Source organism: Thunnus thynnus, chromosome 8, assembly GCF_963924715.1.
Source record: "Thunnus thynnus chromosome 8, fThuThy2.1, whole genome shotgun sequence".
Taxonomy (NCBI): Eukaryota; Metazoa; Chordata; class Actinopteri; order Scombriformes; family Scombridae; genus Thunnus; species Thunnus thynnus.
In genome coordinates this window covers 5,567,160-5,583,965 of record NC_089524.1, presented here as the reverse complement: position 1 = coordinate 5,583,965, position 16,806 = coordinate 5,567,160, and the positions used below count along the sequence as shown (strand labels likewise).

At 44.8% G+C, this 16,806-nt stretch overlaps 1 protein-coding gene across 1 annotated transcript in view; it reads right to left on the bottom strand.

The window, feature by feature from the left end:
- The window catches only part of gmds (GDP-mannose 4,6-dehydratase), a 198,313-nt gene that overhangs the window by 111,658 nt on the left and 69,849 nt on the right, over window positions 1-16,806 (bottom strand). Inside the window, exon 7 of the mRNA XM_067596208.1 lies at window positions 7,113-7,240. Within this exon, the coding sequence (XP_067452309.1) occupies window positions 7,113-7,240 (128 nt within the window). The remainder of the gene's footprint in view (window positions 1-7,112; window positions 7,241-16,806) is intronic.

Here is a 16,806-nt window from a genome sequence, read left to right as displayed (position 1 = left end):
ATTTTGTTTTGTAGAAAAAAAACTGCCTGCTTTGCGCAGAAAAGACATTCCAGCCTCCATCAACCCTTCTGTCATTCTCTTCACCAGCTGTGTCCCTGCCAATCACAAGCTCTGACCCAACTCTTTCAGCCAATCACCCGCAGCTGTACGGTACTGCCAAATACCGACTGGAGGGAGAACAGAGAGGTCAGAGAGAAATGAACAGAACAGGAACAGAGGGAGTGAAAGAACGACAGACATTCCCCTGAAAACCCCTGAATCTCACCCCAGAAATGAGGACACCTTTTGGGTCAGGTTTCTGTTTTTATAAAAAAAAAAAAAAAAAAGCAGAAGTTCCAGCTGAAATTCTGGGCCCGTACACATTCATACACACTCAATGTAACCCTGCTGTGGCCCCCTTCACAAAAGCAATAACCATAGAATCTCTTCGGTCATGGATCTGACTGTTATCTGTTCTTCTATTGTTAGAGCAGCGAGAGGGAGTCAGTTTTACACAATCCCTTTTTTTCCATTTATCTTCCCTCACCTCTAAATTATCTAGACTGTGAAAATCTAACATTTCGTTGCTCTGCGCCTCTTTCCCTGTCCCGCTGGTACCATGCCACAGTAAACACTCAAACCATGTTGGATGATTTAGGATTTGGACACAGATGGGGCAAGATACCCTCCCTCAAAATCCATTTTAAGCCTCTAACTCAATTAATTATTCTTATCGTCATATGTCACCTCCTACGTATCTTCTTTGAGTGTTTATCAAAGTACAATTTTCTTCCATCTACCTGTTTGTGCAATACTTTTATTAACAACAGCCCATTTCAAGAGCCTCGACTTGTGTGTTGATTGCTTATATTCATATACACACACAAGGAGTTTTAGTATTTCAAGAGGTTTTTCAGTTTCAGAAACAACAAAACAAACAAAAAGAAATGCAGGGATTTATCAATATTTATAATCATAGCGGTAAATAAAATCTTTTAAAAAAAATTAATTATCCAGTGCAAAAAATACTGTATGAACACCAAAAATATCTGTAATTTGCTTGTACCAAACAAACTAAATTTTCCATCGAGGTTACCAAAAATGACATAATATTTCTTGGAACTACAATTAAAATATGGCCACTAAAAACACTTTCTGACCCCAAAACTAGTAAAATAAGACTTGACATTAGCAATGAAACTGAAAAATGGTCCTCGAAAATAGAATATTTGTCTTCGTTAGAATAAATAACATTTAATGATCCTTAAATAAGAAATTATGACTTAGAAGTGTCCTTTTTGCAGTCTTTATTAGAAGTGCTTGTAGCGAGAGGAACTTTTAGGTGAAGGCCGGACGTAAGCGTTTTCTTGAAGCGGAATACGACTATTGGCGTGCGGAGGGGGGGGACATAAAATCTTGTGCCACTTTTTATAAAATCCAGGTATTTCTCCTTAAAAATCTGTGAGCCTTAAGGATTTCATTACTAGGACATAAAATCAGAGAAAAGATTAAAAAAAAGTCAACACTGTTACAGCTAGTTCCCCTTCAGAACCAGCGACTGTAAGGAAAGTCTGTGGTTGGGCCACTCTAAACAAGACTCCATGAACCAATTAAACTCTTCAGACCTGGGATCAGATAGCATATCGGAGTTAAAAGGCATGAAATGTTTTGTTATGTTCAAGCATCATTCTGTGTAAAATGTACATGTTCTTGAAATAAGTGTGTGTGTTCGTGCATGTGTGTGTGTGTGTTTCGTACATGTAAAGGTTGCAGGAGGTTCAGTGAGGTTTTATTGCTCTGAGCCACAGGGGGGCAAACCCCGGTTTATTGAGCTGCTGCTAAGGCCATGGGTCGAATTTCACCTGTAATTAACGCCCCGAAACCTACACACACACACACACACACACACACACACACACACACAGACACACAGACACACACTTACATCTGTGCATGCACACAGCTGCTGTCGTTTACTCATCCTGCTTGTGTGGGATGCCAAGTCAACATGACAGTAACTTCTGTCACAGTCTTTCTCACTAAATGATCTACACTCTAGCCTAGCCCCCCTGCAGAGCTTGCACACACACACACACACGCACACACACACAAATCTCAAGAGATGACGTTAGGAATATGCCAGCGTTGGTGTATTAGGGGGGGAGCAGGGGGTCAGGGGTTGGCGGAGTTGTAGTTGTAGTCAGGAGGTTTAGGTGATGAAACCCAACGCTCCCTCTCCTCTGCCCTATTAGATCCCTTTTTTAGCTCTTTACCACTCCAGCTGTGTTTATTAAAACCTCGCAGAGCAGGCGAAGGTATTTATCAGCTCCCCGAATCACCGCTGTAAAGATCCAGGCATGCATATAACACACACACACACACACACACACACACTCTCTCTACACCACAGAGTGCACATGCAGCAAGGGGACAGCGCCCTCTACGACATGGCAGAGCGCACCATTGAGACTTTATGGCGTTTAAATGCCACAGGTTTCATACAGCGGCCAGTATGTCAGTCAGCAGCACAGGAAAAAGCCAAAGTGATAAAATCGAACCGTATTTCTGACATAACGCCTTCCTGGATATTTATTATTTGATGATATATCCAAGGGTGCTCTCAGAATAACAAATCATTTGTTCATTGTACTCTGGAGTCAGAGCGCTTAAAAATACCCATGATTGACATGTCTTACGTCAGACCTCCACGGCCAAACATTCACTGTCCATCAAGTTTCACAGCCTGTCCTAACGTCTTAAAAAAAATACACATATTATATATTACGAGCCATTTTTCATGCCGAGTCGCTGGATAAACGCCTCAGCAAAAGTTTAAAATGAAGACGTGAATGTCAAGCTTACTGTACCAGGTTCCTGAGCCCTGCCCCCACTGTCACCTCCCAGGCCAAAAACATGTGATGAATGGCCTACCACTCTCATCAATCATCTGTGATTGGCCCTGATCTGCGCTGTGATTGGCTAATTAGCCTCATCTGTAACCATTACTGCGCAGAGAGGCAGCTGCGCTAGAAAAAAAAAAAAAAAAAAAGGGATAAGAAAAATAAAGGAGGTGAAAAATGACACCATCAAGGGCCTGTCCTGTCACCACGGTGCCTCCGCACAATGCCAGGAATTAGACAGTTACCGCCACACAGGGGCAACCGCGCACGCACACACACACACCTGAAGGCTTCAAGGAAAACACCTACAGAAGACCAGAGTTTCACAGGTAATTATATTTTGAGAATAAATATGTGAACAAGACAAGAGCAAGGGAGGAGGGTTTTTTGTCTGGACTGTGTGTCAGCGGGTCAGCCACATCTCATCTGGCAACGGTTTCCCCACTCCGGTCCGCTTCAGCAGTGAGAAAACAGCAACGCCAGTTCCAGTCAAGGGAAAATTAAGAGCCAGTTATTAGATGTCAGAGGGAAATATCTGGTAACTGGGTGGTAACTACTCGCCGAACAAGAGCTGGACAAGAGGGAGAGGAGCGGTTTTGGTGGAGCACTCGGTCCGGTGACGCAGCTTTTCATGAGTACAAAACAGCAAACAGTAAGAGGTTAAGAGGCAGGAGGGACATGGAGAATGAAAAAAAAAATAAAAAAAACATAAGATGGGAGAGGAAAGAGACAAAAAAGAGAATAGTGAGGCAGGATGGAGCCTGAGGGGAGAGAGAGAGAGAGAGAGAGAGAGAGAGAGAGAGAGAGGGCCAAAACCACCAGGCCGACTTCTGCTCCTGCTCCCTCCCAGCCAGCCCTCTCCTCTCTGCACAGGAAATGGCTCTCTACATCCAGAAGGGGTGGAGCTGGGGGGGGGGGGGGGTAGAGAGGTGGGTGGGTGGTGGGGGGGGGGGTTAAACAGCTGTACCCACCATGGGCCAACTCAGGGTGGGGGCACAGGCTGAGAGGAGAGGAAGGAGGGAAAGGAGGAGGAGGGCAGTCCTTAAGTAAAGATGGCCTACTCTTACATCTTTATGTGTTCAGATAGAGGCTTTAGTGAGTGATTGTTGTGGGTTTCCTTTTCTCCTTCGCGTCCTCGGATTCAAAAAAAAAAAAAAAAAAATCGTTCTATATCGCTGATCCCAGAAAACCGCAGACCGTCCAAGTGTTTCAAATACCGTCGCAGAATTGAAAAACTTAAACGCTTAACCTCTTTGAGGAAAAATGAGGTCAGGAGGATTTAAATTATTTTATCTGCCGATTTTATACTAAAGCGTTCAGCTCCCGGCATCTAGTCCGTAATACCATAATAATAATAAAGGGTTCCATTGAGAGTAGCTGTGCAGCTCCAGGTCTGTCTGCCTGCCTGGGACGGACACCTGATACCCGGCTGAGACGATGCCCAGCCAGCCGCACGCTTTCAGACGTCGTTAGAGCAGACACACAGCACGCCCCTCCTGCCACCCGCAATCCATCCACAGCCAATTACGAGCAATTTCCCTGTCCTGGGTGGGGTGAGGAGAGGGAGAAACAGAGGGAGGAAAAGCAGTTGTCAGCCTAAAGCAGACACACATGGTTCTGTTTACAAATTGCCAGTTGTTTGGCTTCGCCATGGTAACGCGCTGCCGACGCTGCCTGGATGAATATTTCAAAGTGAAACACAGAGAGAGAGGCAGAGAGAGAGAGGAGGGGGGGGGGTCGTGGTGACAGTCGCCGCCTTTGATGGTCTGGCAGGGTGGGGTGAACTTCCAGCAGGAGAGATGGTTCATTTATGCATAATGTACAAACGTCCCACAAACACGCGTCTGTCCCCCCCCCCCCCGCCTACCCCGCACCTTCCTCCCCCCACCTCCTCCTCCTCCTCCACCTCAGTTCCCCTCAGCACCTCGGGCTTCTGTTTGGCTTCCCGAAAGCTGCTTTCCGAAACTGGAGACGTTCAGCGAGGAGGTGCCTGATTCACCAGAGCTGGAATGTCGGCGGTTCCCACAGGAAACCTGGAGCGTCTCAAGGCAGGGTGCCCCGGACAGGCACTAGACGTACACACACACACACACATCCAGCTGTATGGAGTTGCACGTACCATACAAAATACTTTCGGGATATGGCATGACAATCATATTATATATATTTTAACTTACAACACCTTCTGAGAAATCACATTTTATCCATCAGTTTGGTGCTACAAATACTACGGTATCCATCAGAACAGTTCAGCTGAAATCAGGAAACCTGCTCTTGTTAAATTCATTCAAATTCAATATAGTGAAGTTATTTAAATTGTTGGATTATCATCATCAGCTTTTTACAAAGCTCAATCTATTGGTTCAGCCTAGTTACACAGAAACTGAGTGTCTTATATCAACGCTGCTTAGATTCATAGATGACTTTCATTCCAACTTTTTTTTTTTTTTTCCTCAAAAAGTTTTTGACCTGCTTTATTTCAGCAACTTTGACCACTGGGATGTGTTTGTGCAGTCTGTGTTTATTTACCCCAAACTGAAAATGTACCGATTGTGCAGATGTTAGCTGTAGCTAACCAGGAATCGACTGTGTGTGTGTGTGTGTGCATGAAGTGTGTTTGGGTGACAGCTCAGACTTATTTCAAAACTCAATTTCTTTCCTTCATTTTCCTCCAAGTTCTTCTTCTTCTTCTTCTTTTTCCTCGTCTCAGGTTCGTGATAAGCGCGGGTTGTTCACTCACGTTAAAACGTTGTCAACTTGCGCCCCCACCGCAATGTGCTCCGCCTGTGTCTGTTCATGCCTACTGGCGTTTTTCCACTGGCTTTCTATGCAATTGTGCTTCTAAAATTGGCTTTGCGTGTCCTTTTAACACATGCCTGTCACCCTACATCTGTCTGAGAAAAATAAATAGGACGTTTATTTTCCAAAACCACATTGACACATTATTATAAAAACCAATGTTTATTTTATTAGATGTGAATCTGTTAATGGGGACATACCATCACACAAACAGATTCTGTATCAAGAACAGTGAGTTCGGGGCGCCGCCGTGGCTAAGGGGTTAAGACGCCAACCATAAACCGCAATGTCGCCGATCCGAGACCGCCCCGGGGACTTTTGTTGGATAGCTCTGCCCTCGTTTCCTGTTATCTTTCTACTTGGCCTTCTAAAAGCATAAAATGCTTAGAAAAATATATATATATATTTTTAAAACTGAACTTTTGTGCTTCCATTTAACCAACACCGTCTCACTTCCAACAAGTCAGACCAACGGAGGCAAAAATTATTCAGTGTGGTTACAATCGGATATGACTGATCGACAGCCTTCCCGTATCAGGGTGACGGAGTCACTTTGCTGACGCCACCGACGCCTCCGCGCCCCGCCTTAACAGCGTGACCCGCCGCCCCTCTACCACCCGGCTCTGACGCAGTGACCCCCGCACCGTGATCTGCAGTTTAACTGAGCTTCCCTCCCCGTAACCTCCTCACCTCCGCTCCCATCTCAAAGAATGCCCCCCGCCACCACCGCCACCATCACCTCCTAATAATAACATAGTCCGCCGTCAGGGGTCTGCTGTCAGACATGGCAACCCGTTGAGCCTTTCATCCCTGCAGCCACACACACACACACACACACACACACACACACACACGTGTTCCAACCTTAACCTATCACACACTTTGACACACTCATAGGAATGTGCGCTTCCTTACGCACACACACATGTATGCATGGGGGGGAAAACACACATTTTAGAAAGCTCCGTCTGCTCCTGGATGTGGCGACCCCACTGTTCGTTTCATCTCCCCACTCCTCTCTCTGCTGGCTGCTGGCACCATTACATTAACAAAAACACCGTATTTCTGTCATCGTCCCCAGGACACGGCATTCCCTTAATATCTCTCTTTCTTCTGCGGGCGTTCGGGGAATGGCGATGGGGGCCTGGAGGGATCTGGGACATGGGTGAGTTGTGGGAAACCAGAGTGCAGTCTGTGGCCTCACAGCATGTGGCCCTCTCCCTCTCCTGCCGCTCCCCCTCTCTTTCTCTATCTCCGTTTCTCTTTTGGCAGAGAATCATAGGAGGCTTCATGCAGATCGCATATTGCGGCCTCAAATGATCTGGGAAAACAAGCCCCGTTAATGCTATGTGCACATCTGAACCCTGTTCAACTCCCGAGCAGTGCACGCAGAGTTTGTGTGTGTTTCTCTGGTTATGGTTGTGTGTGTTTTACCTCCACGTAGTCTTTGGCGTGGCCCCAGTCCCTCTTGGAGTCCAGGTTGCCCAGACTGAAGCTCTCCAGTTGGCCCAGGTGAATCTTCGCCACAGAACGGCTGATCTTACGAGTCACAAAGTTTGAACCTAAAAACACATACATTAAAAATGCTTTGTTGGCATCTTCTGAATTCAATTACAGTTTACACGGAATATAAATGTTACAGAGGTTCAGCTCAGTCCAACACACACAAACACAGTCAGAAACAGAGAAACGTGGTGCAGATAAATGAAATCGAGGCCTCCACGTTTTGAGATCGAGAGAGAGATCCCTAACTCTACAAAACACCCCAACACCACACACACACATACAGAGGCCTTCCAAACCTCCGCTACTGCTCCAATTGCTCTTTAGCCAAAGCAAAAATCTAAAACAAAAAGACACCCTGAGTCAAATCAATTCTCTACCACCTCACATTACAGCCACTAGATCCTTTTGGAATCCTTCTCTCTCATTTTTTTTCCCTCTAATTCACTGTTTCGGTGTCAAATCTGGGCCGGATGCCAAGACAAATCTTAGAGCATCAGTCTATCAACACCAAAAAAAAAAAAAAAAGCAACAGGGAAGTTCCAAAGAAAAAAAAAAAATGACAACCAAACAGGACCACCCTGGCTCTGCCGGTGAAGTGTCCAGTCCAGAAGCACCACATCGACTAGTCGACGTATCTGCCAGATCACCCCGGCGGTGCTCCTCATTCTGGAGCTGACACACGTGGCGATATTATCTGCGGGAAAAACAAATGAGCTCCTAATGACTATTTCTGCGCTGTTAGCGGGGTTAGAGACGTTTTGGGTGTTTTGGCAGGACATTCAGGGTCGGTGTCATGTTCTCTGTTCCTGCTGCGGGGGGAAAGATGCTTTTGGAGAGAGAGAGAGAGAGCCTGCGAAATAAATGCTCCGATCCTCCAACCAAAACACAGCATTATACAGATGGAAATCAACACTAAATATCAGGGTGTCATGTCTAATAACGCCACCATCTTAGTTGAAACGGCTTATTAGAGTTTGAGGGGTTTAACTCTGGCTTGGCTCTTCTGTCTTATGTTCAAAAGCTGAAATGGCAGATAAGGATATGTGAAAATATCATTTCAAAGGAGAGCTTGCCGCTCGCATCAAAGACTCGGCTATTTTTAGCTCACACAACATCCCTACTGTGCATAAATCTCCCACAACCTTGCGTGAACCTCTTTGAGACCTCTTAAGAGCTCCTACATGCAGGGTTTTTTTTTTTAACTCATCATGTCTAAAGATGAATGTTGCCTTTTTTTTCCTCTGCGCCCATCCTGGCCATAATAGCGTGGCTCTGTCTCGACACTGTATCACTGTTGCCCCTGACATGGAGCAGAGCCTCCGTTTAGACACAGGAAAATCCCATGAACCCAATCATGCGAATGCACCAAATTTGTAGTAATTATTTCATAGGAAAGCGACAGCCCTGGGCAGACTGAGCAAAAACAGACCAGAGAAGGTTTTAGACACGCTTATTTGAGAAAATACAGCGTGTTGTGTGTTGGTAAGTTGGGGTCACATGGCCCCCGTGTAGACGCTGCTTTGTCGCCATGTTGAGCTGGAGTTTAATAAAAGTTTAGATTCTATGCAGCCTTGATGAATTGTCTAGATAGCACTACGTATATGAAGTTTAATCTTAAAAGCCGTCTATTATTCTTAATGTGAATCAATATTATTGACACCTTTATTAGGAAATAGCATGTGTCTACAGAGCGTAGATAAATCGTCGATGGAAACCCCCTCCGATGTCAGGCCTGTCCTGTTTTTGCCTGATCGTCTCATATGGCCCCGGGGCCCTTCTCTAACCTGTCAGGTCATCTGTTCTGGCAGGTAGCATCGCTCCTGCTAACTGTAGTCAAATGTTAACCAGCAATTATTCATCAGCTGTCAGCGCGTCGGTGATTGTCAAGCTTTGCTCTCATGTCCCAGGGACTGAGATATTCACCATCCATGCAAACGCTCTCATTTTCTTTTGCTAAAACGATTAAGCAATTAGTCAATCGACTGGAAATGAATTGACAACAATTTCAAAAGGGGAACTCCGCTTATTTTACACTAGTGGAGGGGAGTACCACTCAGCCTGTGAAAAACATTTGTGTAATGTCTTGTGTGACCCCGGAGGAGCTTTCTTAATGCTGAGAAAATGATCCTCATCAGGGTTATCTCGGATCATGATTTTTAATGTAAAGCCTGCGTTGCAAAGTGGGGGCACGGAGTTTGAAAAGCATGGGAAACTGCACTTATACCAGGCAAGGCGGAGCGGGTCGAACAAAAAGAGGCCACTGAGTTGCATTATAGACGTGAAAGATCCAGTGTTCTGGGAGCTTGACACATATTGGGGGAGTAAAGGTCAAAATGTCTGACTCTGCTTGCATCTATTTTCTTTGATCGTTATTTTTTTAATCTGTCTCTTTCAATTCTCAAAACATTGCTGAAGATTTTTTTTTTTTTTTCCATTTGGGAGGGTACTTTGCCTTTACTTGATATTAACAGTACAAACAGAGAGGGCTATGACATACAACAAAAGTCCCTGAACAGAATCAAAGCAGTGATGTTGTTGTTGTACAGTGTGTGTGTATAAACCACTAAGCCAACTGACGCCCCAGAATCATTTTGAGTCATTTATGGAGTAAAAGTGCCAAACATTTCATGGGTTACCTTGTCAAATTTTAGCGTTTGCTGCTTTATTTCTGTTCTAAAACATTACAATCTGCTATTTCAAGACTTCTTTTTTGCTCTGAATGCCTCTTTAAGCCTGCACTCTGTGCATGAATGGAGCATTTTTGCACTTTTTACATCAAACAGCTTCTGATCTCTTTTTTTCTGTGTTTTATGTAAGTGTAAAAGGAACACCTTTGGGTTTGGACTGTTCATCAAACAAGCAATTTTAATTTTATCACCTGGAACATGATGCACAGTAATATAATTTCTTTTTCATTTTCTAAATAAAAAAGAAATTAGTATTTTAATTATTACATTTATCCATGATGAATACAATTAGTCACACTATATTAGGGCCCAGTGGCACAAGCCCAGATTGGTACCTACATTAAATTGGAGGGCAGGGGGGTTTGATTTGATCCAACATCCAAGGGAAACTCAGGTTTGCAGGTTAAACACAGGTTGTCAAAACTCTGTAGAGCCGCGATGGCTCTTAAAAAGGTGGCAGAGGGATACAGAGTAGCACAGTACCCCCAATCAGTAATAAAGTCCATTATTTCCCCCCAGGCACACCTGTAGTCTCCTTGTAAAGCTCACACCTCTGTTTGGAGTGGCTCTACTCCCTGCCTTCTCTAATTGGTGTGGTGTGGACCAGAGCGTGGGCCTAATGGACTGGTCTGCCTGGCTGCGGACAAAGCCTGCTCTGTTACTGGCCCGGGTGTTAATGTGTTTCCTTTACTGGCAGCGGCACCGCAGGGCAGCCAGGATGAGGGGGTGGGAGAAGGCGAGGGGAGTCAAGGGGGGCTAACAGGAGGTTTCGAGCCCAAACGGGGCAGCAGTGGCCGTTTCACCTTGCCCGCGGCCCGGCGGAAAGTCTAATAAAACCACGGGCCGTGAAAACTGAGCAGACAGCAAAACCAATGCCAGAAACTGACACTCACTCCCTCTCATTCTCACTTAACCGTTTCTTTTCTCCTTTTTTTTTTTTTTTTTTTCCATCATTCCTTTTCGTTTTTTGGCCTGGGAAGCGACAGGAAAAACGTAATACACGGGCTTCGTTGGCACAGCTGGGCTAAAGTATGGGGATAAAAAGAAGGAGGAGGAGGGTGGTGAGGAGAAATGTGCGGAGATGTCTCTCCCATCCAGAGCCAGGCCATGTGGGCCCAGACAGGACGGGGACGGGAACTGTCAGCTGGGGGGCTCGGGTCTGGGGGAGTCAGGGAGGGGACTGTGGGTTTGAGGGGATTTTGGCATGACCGGCCTTGGTTACTCAACAGAATTTGTTGTTAGAACCATGCTGCTAAAGGAAGGTGACTTATGAAGTCTATCCTCACACTGTGTGACGGTCCAGCCCTTGCACAGTCAGACCTCATAATGTCTGACTCACACTCATTTATATTACTGTCAGTGAGTGTACTTGCGTATGTGCATTTCCTGATTGAGATTCAACCACAGTGTGATAAATTCCAATCACTCTTCTGTAACATTTATTTTGAAGACAATGTGCGGTCATGGCTCAGCCGTATGGCACATTAGCTCTGGAAAAACTGAAAAGCTGAGCAAAGTCTTGAATCGTGTCAAACATCTATCAAGTTGATCTTCAGTGTTACATTTGTATAGGTGGAACATTTACTTCCTTCCCTAAGCCAAGACTCCTCTTCCAACTTTAGATTTGGTGTATTTTTTTTTTTCATCACCACGTAAAGCTGTTCCAAGGGTGATTTGCAGGATGTTTCAAAGTTCACCCTTTTTCTTTATAAAAACGTGGAGCGCTTGCTATCCCAGACTGTTTTAATGGACCAAATTCCCAAAATAGGGACTGCAGATCGCCTACGTTAATTAAAAAAGATGATTGCAAAGGCTCATTCCAAGTATTTTCCAGATATTTGACAGTCGAGTCATTTCTTTAGTGAGCTTGTCTGAGCAGGCCACGTTTTGAACGTGGTTAAGAAAAAAAATAGTCGAGACTTAATTTTGATTGCTTCAGGGTTGTCATAGAAACCCTTAGGTTACCTCAACACAGAGTTTACACACCTGTTTTGGAATTCAACCAGAACTGCAGATCCCATAATCCCACTCTGTCTTTGAGCAATGGCCTAGGGGAGTGAAAGGCTTTGTGGTAGATTTGAAGTGAAAAATGCATCTCTTAATTTCCATCTCCACTCCCACATGTTTTAAAATTTAGGTCGACCCTGTACTCCTGTTTACATCAAAATGAACGCATACCCTGACTCCTAACCATCACCTTTTATCTGTACTGAGTTATAGACGAAGAAACGTCACTTGCAGGAATACTGAGTGATTCTGCAGGAGGAATCTTCCCTGGGTCGGGGGTTGGCCAAATTCCACCCAGGCCAAAGACCTGTCAGTGTCTGCCATCGCCGTCATTGCACAATTCGCATTATGACTGATCTCTGGAGCCTTGACGAAGGGAGAATATTTGCATTACATCCAAAAGAGGTCATGCGCTCGGCTTCGCCAACACAGCGTCTATTCACACCTGACAGACTGCTGCCTTCGTTCTGGGCTGACTCAACTGACAGGGAGGGTGCAGAGAGAGAGAAAGAAATGCGATGCGAAGGAGGGTTGGAATGGTGCTGGAGGGTTGCAAATACAGAGACACAGACCAAGAGAGTCACTTTTTTTTTTTTTTTCGTTAAATTGGGCGTGATGCAACAAAATAAATGGACGGCACAGAGTGTGCAAAGGTGTGGGGAAAGAAAGGGAGGGTGTGGAGAAAGAGAGGGGGAGTAGATGATACATGTTTTTCTTGAGCTCATATACCGACGGTACCACCTCCATATTGCAGAACCGAGAGCAAACGAGACAAAGGCTCTCACCCTAGTATCGAAAACATAGACATAATTGCATCTGGCGGTATCTTGTAAATACTGACACGCTGTCCAGTGCAACAGCAACGTTTCGGGGTTCGGTTGTCCTCCTGTTGGACTGTGGCTGGGTCTGGCAGAGGTTTAAAGGACAGGGCGCCCTCATCTCTAGGTGCAATTAGCGCCGCTCAAAGTGAGCGCGTTCAGTCAACAGGATTCTTGGTTACCATGGGGATATAGGAAAACAAACACAGATTTGAGGACGGCCACGGAGACGAGTGAAGATAGAGACGTCAACGCTCACGTGACGTGTCTATAGCCAAGGTAGGCGGTGAGGCACGTGACATGAGGTGTTGGAAGGCATGGGAGGAAGGCGAGGACTCTGTCATCATCTCCGCGGTGAGGCGTCAGACTCTGCTCATCAGCTGGCCACAGTTCAGCTGATTCTTAGGCTGCTCACACTCTCAGTCTTCTCTCATCGACGCCCAATGCAATGAAAGACCGAAAAACAAAAAAAAAAAAGGTGCCCACTCCATGCCGAGTTCTGTCTTACGAGATACCCGCATCTTGACACCCCATGACCAAGTCATTCCCATCTAAAAAGGTTTCCTTTGAAAATAACCTCTCCAATAAATGGAAAACATATCCTTTTACAAATCTATCATGCGATCTGACCTTTTGGGCTCAACCTCAACAAAAGCAGAAAGATGAAGCCAAGGCATGTAGAGGCTGAGCAGCTGTATGTGTGTGTGTGTGTGTGTGTGTGTGTTTGAAGGGGCAGCATTGACTTTGGCAGTGCTATTCTAACTTCCCCAATGCTAACTGGTCTTTTCTCCTAACATAACAGTATATTATTCTATACTGCCAAGCGTGAACCACAGAGCTCTCAGGGTGGAGAGATGGATGGGACTTCCCCAAATAAACCAGGGGATTAGCCTACAACTGGAGCTGGTCAGTAGTAGCAATGGTGGATACAGACACAAAACATATTACTGCTCTGATTTACAACAGAGCCTTAGATCAACATACTGCTAATAACTATAAATTAAACTCGGGTTTTCTTTCATATTGTCAAAATGAGATTTTTGGGGACTTTGAGGTGCTGTATGTTTGTTGAATATAATGACCAAATAAACATATGAACTGGTTATTTGCACAGGTTTTACTGCTGATCACTCTTGCCAAGAGACTGTGGAGTACTGCACTGTCTCATATGTCAGAGCAATATGGAGTCTATTTAGCACCCCTGCTAACGCTAATCCCCCTCTTCAGAGTCAGTGTGAGGGCTGTTTGTTATGGCTAACAGCTAAGCTAACCAGAAGGGAGCTAGCCGCGGTGTGAACCGGCCGGCAGATGCGGGCTTCTGTTTGCTTTTCTTCACGCTGGATTTCCACCGGGTTATTTTTCCTTCCCGACTGTCCGATTCCGACCTTTCAGTGCAGAACAATGTAGATCGGCTGTTTATTGGTTGAATGGTAAGGTGTTTACGAGAACGGTAAGAGAAACCAGAAACGCATTCCTGCTGGGATTAAGTCATCCTGGGCTCTGTAAGAGAGAGGTCCTTGTTGAATCCTACAGAGGGACGGTAAATCTGAGGAAAACTGCTGGTAAGATTCACTCTTCCCTCTCCAGCCATTCCCAGAAGTCACCAGACTGTCTTATGTGACACATCACACCACGCCACACCGCGCCGTGGTGATGATTGGCCACTGGTAAGTCACTTTGGCAGATGCCATGAGAGCAAGTCTCAGTGAGTTTGTTGTTAAAGGGAAAAACTCCCTCATGAAGGCAAACATCTATTTGTTTCTCAAACACAGACTCACACATCCACTGGCACCCTGGGACAATGACATCAGAGCCTTTCCTGTGTGTGGGAGAGGGGCGGAGAAGTGATGATGTAAGGCCCACTGATACTGACATCATGAACTTACTCCCTCATTAATGACTAATTATCGAAAGGTACAAGTAGCTCTATAGGGGCGGAAGAAAAAGCACTCAGGTGGTGAATAACACTTTATCTATTTCAACAAATATCTCAACACATGCGGGGATAGTGTTCAAAAACATGGAACAAAGGGTGTGGTTGAGAACAGAGGAGAGAGATGAAAAATCCTCTGCTTGTCGTTGTGAAAAAAAAACTGGTGTTTCTTTTATTATTCAATTAATAGATAAAAATCACCAAATCAATGGGATACCTAGGGGCTGAGGTGCTGAACATGACGCTAACATCTTAGCGTCTAGCTGCCGACCTTTGTAACGTGTCATTCCTCATCCCCCCCCCTCCTCCTCCTCCTCCTCCATTTGCTTTAATTTCATTACCATCACTATTACATAAAACTCGAAAAACAAACAATGAAATCACAAAACTGATAACCCCTTTTTTCTCATGTCCATGTAATTTCTTGACACTGAGAAATATCATTAAAGAAGGTGCTAACACTTTCAGTGTTATGTGTGAGTTCAGGGAGCAGATGTGATAAAAAAGATCATTTTTTTGTTTTTTTTTCAGCTCATGTTTTTGTTTACAAAAGCTGTTGCTGGAGTAACTGCAGCACGGCGTAACACTTCTCTCAAGTCCCTTATTTCCATTTTGTGGTGTCTCATAATGAAACACCAACTCGACAATAAGAGAGTTCAATACGTACGTTGGCATATTAAGTATATGTTATTCATCTTACAGTATATTTTCTGGTAGTGAAAATGTACACAATGCTCAAAAGCTTGGATTTATGTACTGCATAGAGTTATACTTTCTTATACCTATCACTGGTGACAAACTAGACATTTATATACTGTAACTACTACTATAGTCTGTCCGTACAGGAACATGTATCAGTAGTAGTTATATATGTCACACTGCATGCTTTACAGTACAACCTCACACCCTTACAATGAAAAAATGTGCCATGGGGGTGTTTTGCCACTCAAGCACCAACTCCTTCCCTCTACAGCCGTCCTGTGGGTGACAGAGTGGACAGCCAAACGCCCCCTCCATGTGGCAGCGGCGGCGGGGTCATGGCAGGCCCCGGGGGCCTGGGTAAACACTGGCCAACACAGCCAGCACAAGCGCCACATCGGGTTGTGCAAGGCGAAGGCAGCCGTGGGACATCTGGCCACATCACAGCGCAGCGTTCCTGCTTTATGAGCAACAACAGCCGTAATCTGAGAATAGAAGTGGCAGGAGTAAACCCGATGGCCTGCTGGAGAAATGCTGACTGTGGAGAAAAAGGAGGAGGAAGACATGGAATGAAGCGAGAGAGAGGAAGAAAGAGCAAAAGAGAGAGTGTGTGTGGTGGAAAAGGAAAAGATAGAAGCAGAGTAGAGAGAGAGAGAGATGAGAAAGAGCTGACCAAGGACCAAAAAGGTTTTAGGACGCGTTATCGGGTGGGCAGCGAGCTTTACCCTTATAAGGTCATTCTGGGTGTATGTGTGGAAAAAGGACTCAAGCATCTCTGATTTCACAGTTTCACAGGGCCGCTCGTTCAGTCCGCTAGTTTATTTCTAGGCCAGCAACTTGTGTTTCTTTTCTTTATCGCTTTATAATTATGCGTCCAATATTTTTGCAATTAATTGATTAATTAAGTCTATAAAAAAGACAGAGAAATAAAGCTGAAAGAAACTCGCTGATATGTCAATCGACAGAAAATTAATCAGTAACAATTTTCAGAACTGAGCCTTTTTTTAAGCAAAAATGGCAATTCAGTGATTCCAGCTTCTCAAATGGGAATATTTTGTGGGTTTCTTTGTTTTTTGTGATAATAAACTGAATACTTTTGGGTTTTGTCACGATGAGTGCCGGGAACTTGTGACGTATGATGGACATTTTTTAGATAAAACAATTAAATTGAGAAAATAACAGGCCAATTGTAAAAATAATTGCAGCATGAACCTTCTAAAGCCTGAGGTGATGTCTTCAAAATGCAAAACAGATCTTCAGATTTGAGAGACTAGATCATTACATTATTACTTATCTCCATCCCTCCTCCTGTCACCCAACCCTTTTCTTTCTACTCGTTTCCACTTCCTCAATAATCACTCCCCACTCGTCTCCACCAACCCGCTCTCCATTACAAGACCTCAATGGTGAACACAACCATGTTTGCTGAACTGGCAATAAACTACACCAGTTCCCACACCTATCTATATGTAGTAACC